This window comes from Pecten maximus, chromosome 3 (assembly GCF_902652985.1).
Source record: "Pecten maximus chromosome 3, xPecMax1.1, whole genome shotgun sequence".
NCBI classification, from domain to species: Eukaryota; Metazoa; Mollusca; class Bivalvia; order Pectinida; family Pectinidae; genus Pecten; species Pecten maximus.
The window spans coordinates 9,771,366-9,777,729 of record NC_047017.1 but is presented as its reverse complement, the minus strand read 5'-3'; the positions used below and the strand labels follow the sequence as shown (position 1 = coordinate 9,777,729).

Genomic DNA, 6,364 nt, shown 5'->3' with positions numbered 1-6,364 from the left:
GGCCAATCAAGCTTGTTTAAATGAATAATCTTGACCAGCTTTCAACATTACTTGTGGCAAATGTGGTAAAATCTTGAATGAACCTCTTTATAATGGGCCCGTATGCATGATGTTGGCCACATGGTATACTGGGATAAATGACGACCTACTTCAGAGGCAAATTTTTCAAAAAGTTTCCAAATTATTCTTAGTTAAAGAAATAATTGATCACATTTGATAAGTAGTAAATTACATCCATCAAATCTTAAAAATTCAAAAACAAATGTTGGTCACAACTTTTGTACCTTCCAGTCAGTATGCCTTTAATCATGTGTACATGATGTCAAAGGTCAGAATATGCAACTTTAAAGAACAATTTGCTGAATACTGGTTTTGTCTCTTCGATCTCTGAAGCATTCATTATGTTTTTTTTTCAGAATTATAATAAGCTCTTTGAACAGTATAGAGTTTGTGGATATTTTTCTACATCGGGGTTGGTGGGAGAATGTCCTGAAGCATTTAGAGCAACTTCAGCACTCCTAACATCACGTGTCACATAAGAGACACATCCTGGGGTAACACTGGCTGCATCACTTCAAAATATACGGCAGCAATAGCAGTTAGTGTCATCCTTTGTTAAATGTATATAACTACTTGACTCGTGTTAATCAGGTGCAAATCTAAAACCAATGAGGAGAAAATAGGAATTGATCACATATAAAGAACTCTTCTTCTCAATCCCTTTATGTACAAATACACAAATATTCTAGCATTGCAAATGGCTTTAATATGTAAAACAGTCTGATAAATTATTAAGTAGCCAGCACTTATAGATTTGATTCCAAAGAAACAAAATGTTATCACAAAGTTTGATAGTTGAAGGTTAATACAGATAAATGTTTTCCTTCCTCTTCATCAGCAGCTGTCATTCCTCTAAACTTGGCCAAGCATCATCTTGTGGTAGAGTTATCTTCAGAGCTAAGAAAAGAGAAAATATCATTATTGCAAGCTACAAAGTACTGTGGAGTCTTAAAGAGTACTTTTTGTTAATATGGGCAGATCTAGCTGTTTCTGAAACAGTCCATATCAAATGGGAGCAAGTGAAACTATCTATTATGCAAGTATACAATAAATAATAAACTTGATCAGCATAAAATTAACTGAATCATTCTTATGAAATAAAATTTACATGAATTATGTGATTATCTGTTGGAAAAGCAAGTAAAAATTATCAAACCAAAAATTCAATATCAACATCAGCATAATTAGAATCTGGTAAAAAAAGTCATTTGCTTTGGCATAATACTATTGACAATTTCATTAGGTCACGGTATAACCCATAATGTCTGAAAAATATATTTTTTGTGAGGGTTAGAAAACAAACGGATATTAAATTTGATAACTCAATCCTTAATTTTTGGCTCCAATCTAGCTGCTCAAGTCATACACATCACAGCTTTCAAAAACCCACTATAACCATTGTTATAGGTCAAAATTCCAGACATGTTTGAGGAATGCCTGCATTTAACACCTAAAAGAAGTGTTCAATTCACTTACGTTTCATATCAAAAGTTGATTTTTGCCCATCAAAAATAATAGGAGAGTGATCCACAGAAGATAGAAAACATGATGCAGGACTAGCAGTAGAATGGTACTGACTGTCATTGTTGCAGTCAGGACAGGATCTCGGAGATGCTTCTGGGCCTCTGGGGTAGCCATCGTCATCAGGGTCTTTATTGTAACTCCTCACCGCCCCGCCATGATGAAGTGGGCGATTTCTCCTCCATAATAGAGATTCCTTGTCTATTTCCATTATCTACAATTAAGATATTCTAGTTCAGGCTTTTACTTCCATGCATTCGCAGAAAATAAAGTGCCCTACAGTCAAGATTCTGGACATTTGATGTACCGTTTTATCCTAAAATGCCATATATTTCTGTTCCAATACCTAAATGATCAATTATTAATTAATTACTAAATAGGAATAATCATTTCTTGGTTCACTGAAAATCCCAAGACATTGATCTGTTGCAACCTCTGATAAATGATACGCAACATAACATCTAACATTTGTGCCTACCTCTTCACAACAGCGCTTGCTGACAACAGCTTTGTATCCGATCTTAGCCCAGAACAAGTCTCTTCTTCGAAGGAATCGTGGGAATCTGTCTCTCCATTTGTGACCAAGAGCCCATGGAAAAATTTCATATTTAGCCTCTTCATCATCTTCTTCCATGTCATTTGCCAAATATCTAAAAAGAAATTAATAGAACTTTTCATTTCAATACGGTAAGTTTTATTACTTCTAAAGAGTTTTCCTACATGAAGTCAGGGATTTTGAAAGGTATCTGTTAGGTCCAGTATTAGGTGTCGCTCCAAATATAAAATCTGCCTTTAATTTTTCCAAATTCAACCTAAATTTACATACAGTGTTTACACCAACAACAATAACAATATTGAAGGCCTTGAGGGCACAGGGTCTGAACCATACAATTCGTGATACCATGCAGTAATGCAAGTTTTGCATGAATTTATCACTTACAAGCCAATGAAGAAATTCATCCTTGTGTACTCTCTGATCTTCAATTGTGCTCTTTTAAAAAAGGCAAACACCATGGCAATCAGATACTGAAACAAAAGAACATTAATATTTTACAAGTAAACAACATCACCAATTGAGCTATTACAACATGATCTGTTAACTGAGTAATTAGATTTAACATATATATACAGATCAGGTTAAGAAACATATTGCAATCATTGTATTATATTATAATGTATAAATTTATAACCAAGAGGCCAATGGGGCCTACATCGCTCACATGGATATTTCAGTGAATATAGCAAAACACTCTACAGTATATTTTCTCCATTTTGGGATCTCTCTCTTAGCACCACTTCTTGCAGTCAACACTTCCCTTTAACTAACATTTTGCTTTCTGCCCTTTTAATTCAGGGGAGACAGAGTGAGACCTTCTGTATATACCACAGGGGCTTGACAAGTTTCTATGACCAAGAATGACAACTGATCTAGGGATCGGGCCCTGGGGTAAATTTTTCATTCTGGGTAAAGCCCCTGTGATTTACACAACAGCATGTCTCCATCACTCAATAATCCTTCACGTGAAATTTAATCAAAATCCATCAGGCCATTCAGAAGACATACTCTAAAGGATTTATCTCAATGTTATCCCAAGTAGGCCCTCCCCTCAGGCCCCTGGAGGGCTGCAGACCCACTGTTTGAACAAAATTGGTTCCGTTTATACACACAAGGATGCTCTAGAACAAATTTGGACATGAATCTTTTCATTCCTACAGACAAAATTGGTTCCCCTTCACCCATGGATACTCAATTGAAACCAAATTCTGGTGCTTGTACCTTTTTTTAAGTAAATTTCAGCTTTTTCTTGTTACTTTTTTTTTGCCGAAAATTTTTCAAATAAAAATTCTGCTGTTCTAAAAATTTGGTCTGGCAGACCATCTTTTTTACCTTGTCAGAAATTCTTTTACACTTGTCCATGTAAAGGAAGTCTTGCAGATGATCATCATCTAGAACAAAGCAGAAATCTCTTATCAAACAAAGCAGAAATCTGTGTAATCTATGAGACTTACTAACACAGATCCCTGGACATTAGGCGTTATTGGTATGATGAATAGAAATGTATTCTGACTTATATACTTGGGATATTCTAATGTATGTAATCAGTACTGTAGACTTGTACTCAGTAGGTATTACATGTATTTTTAAACGTTTAATTAAAGGTCTGAAAAAATAATGCTTGTGTTTCTGATATATCAATAACATACAAAAAAAAGGGTAGGTAGGAACACAGGGGCTTGGCACGATTTTCCAAATGATAGTCTATATATATATATATAGACTGTCATTTGGAAAATCGTGCCAAGCCCCTGTGGGTAGGAAGGGGAAATCTTATGTTTTAAATATGTTTTCTTAAGATATACATAGACAAGCAATCTTTACATTGATACTAGTCTTTCCTTAAAAATGTTCAAAAAAAAACAAAACCTTCAGAGTAGGCACACAAATTTTAAAATACAGGTTGGTAGGATTAATGGAAACACAAGTATTTTTGTAGTCATCTTAAAAATTGATTAAATTCATCGTAAGAAATAAACTGTCAATTTGATATGATAAATGATTAAATGATCCGATTTATTAATAGAATCTATGAATAATTCATTTATTGCCTCTTTTATCCACAACGGTTGATTAAATTCAGCATATTAGGTACTAGAAATGGCCTCCTTCGAGCCACAGGGGCATTCTACTGTATTTCTGGCTATTTTTTAATGTACAACTAGACATGCCCCTGTGGTCGAGCTCTATACTAGTCGTGTCTAATGACACAGACAGCAATAAACAGTGTCATGTTTCAGGTATTTTTACAATAATTCTGTAAAATACTTACTCATCAGTTTAAAAAAGGCCGTCATTTCTTTTTCTTTCACAACGAAACACTGTTGTTGATTTGACTGGTTTACTTCCGAGATTGGCATTGACCTGTTTGTAGAACATTTCATCCCTGTTCCCGAGAAAAGTCTAATCGATGATCTTGGTTCTTGCCCATTCATTGCATGATGATCACCAACATAGAATCTGCGTGGTCTTTTTGCTTGAGGATTCTGTTCATTTTTTTGTTGTTCACATGCTTTCATCTGACTTGAAAAAAGATAATCATTGTGTATGTCCGGCATTTCCAACACTTTCACTTTCTCCCAGACCTTTGAAAATGGTCTTTTGATGGCCAGTTTCCTAGACCTTCTGTATAAATCGTCGCAAGGTTTGATGTTATCGTTTGTTCGTTCATCCTTGGGGTAATTAATAACATCGACTGGTGGCTTCAGGAACGCGTCATAAAAGTTCGGAAGCATCTCCTTAAAACAGCTGATTTTGTCGTCTGCGATTTTTGTCACGCGCACTTTGTGCACTTTCCTTACCTCCAAAAGAAAATGAGTTCTGTTAAAACTGTATGACGTCATAAACTGACGAGAGAGGCCCCAACAAGGCACGTTTCCTCTGTATTATCCGTTTATCTACTGTATGGTATTGGATCTTAAACCGATAGAGTGTCACTGATATCTTAATATGTGACTAATATCTTAATATTTTTTAATCAGTAACGTTAGATCTAGCTAAAATCTAAAAACTTTGATTCAGTCTCTAAGTCTCCGAATCATGTGGCTTGAAATAACAATAATTATCGCCCCCTCCCCCCGTATAGTACTAAGAGCCGAAATGGTTATAAATATGAATGTCGATAAAAAAAAACCCACATTTATCCAATGAATTCGAATAAACTTGAATAAAAAAGAATAGGTAGATCTAAATACTGTCAAGCTTAAAATTAATCAATCTCTGCCAGTCATACCTTGTGTGTAGGCTCTCCATGACTGTCGGAATGTCGGGTCCAGATGCAGCATAAATAACAGCTGTTTCTTCATTTTCAACAAATAACTGGGCCTAGACATGTTTTCCATGGTGACCACATTACTCAGATTCAAATTCGACTGCCATGCCTCCGCAGTAACACTTAAAAAACACGCGATGTCATTTATAATAATGACAATAATTATTCCCGGCGTGTTTTTAGACAAAAACAATCTTTTAGGATCGCTGTTTTTCACGAGCTCTGTTTCAGTCTCCGTTTCAAAAAAAAAACATTTTATTTATTTTGCGGTCATCATGCTTTTTTTTTGTGGGAATACTAAATCACAAGTATTCAACTGCATTCCGATTAAGGTTATAGGTCACTTAAAAACCCACTCTATCACAGGAAAATTTCAGGAAACGCAATTCGTAAAAGGGTTTTTCTGATACAGTAGTTCTTGATGTTACTTTTGACAAACCGCTCCAGTCTGATGGACACTGTTATATACTGCTACAGATGGTGTCAGAAGTAGGATACTGTAACTGGTTTTTCAGAAAAGAGACTTCGTCATGATATCTTAGTACTGCTGTGAAACCCTGGTCAAAAATTAGATACGTGAACTGTTATGGTCAAGTATACAAGTTTTACTTTTGACGAAATCAGTCGTTCAAAGATCGCGACAAGAATTAAAAAAAAAGAGAGAGAGAGAGAGAGAGAGAGCTGTGAATTAAAACACTTCTATTTGGCAGAGATGGCATAGCATGCAGAAAATGGCGACTCAGTAAATCTTGGGAGAAGCGCTACCATACTTGTAAGTACTGAGCCACATTCCGGGGCCTTTTTTTGAGGCCATTCCAATGTGAACCACCGCCAGCTGTATGTAGTATCAATGAAAGTATATGATGACCCTGGGAAACAGGCGATCGAATATATCCAACTTCATTGCTCGTTCTCCTGCTTCCTATATAAATTCTTTTGGTCGATTGCACTTGTGT

At 35.6% G+C, this 6,364-nt stretch overlaps 1 protein-coding gene across 1 annotated transcript; it reads right to left on the bottom strand.

The window, feature by feature from the left end:
- Positions 1 to 710: 710 nt before the first annotated feature.
- Positions 711 to 4,907, bottom strand: LOC117323141 (speedy protein A-like). Its single transcript, XM_033878175.1, has 6 exons — positions 4,410 to 4,907; positions 3,470 to 3,528; positions 2,522 to 2,607; positions 2,060 to 2,231; positions 1,537 to 1,795; positions 711 to 957 (listed from the first exon to the last, which is right to left on the bottom strand). Exons 1-6 carry the CDS (start codon positions 4,870 to 4,872, stop codon positions 905 to 907), a joined length of 1,092 nt encoding a protein of 363 aa, XP_033734066.1. The 5' UTR covers positions 4,873 to 4,907; the 3' UTR covers positions 711 to 904.
- Positions 4,908 to 6,364: the final 1,457 nt, after the last annotated feature.

Bases quoted from the DNA above. Each gene is read 5' to 3' on its own strand.
- LOC117323141 (XM_033878175.1), bottom strand. From the start codon at position 4,872: ATGCTTCCGAACTTTTATGACGCGTTCCTGAAGCCACCAGTCGATGTT. The intron at 2,232-2,521 runs GTAAGTGATAAA...ATTTCTTTTTAG, and splicing joins ATGAATTTCTTCATTGGCTT to ATATTTGGCAAATGACATGG. The intron at 1,796-2,059 runs GTAGGCACAAAT...TCTTAATTGTAG, and splicing joins GCAAGCGCTGTTGTGAAGAG to ATAATGGAAATAGACAAGGA.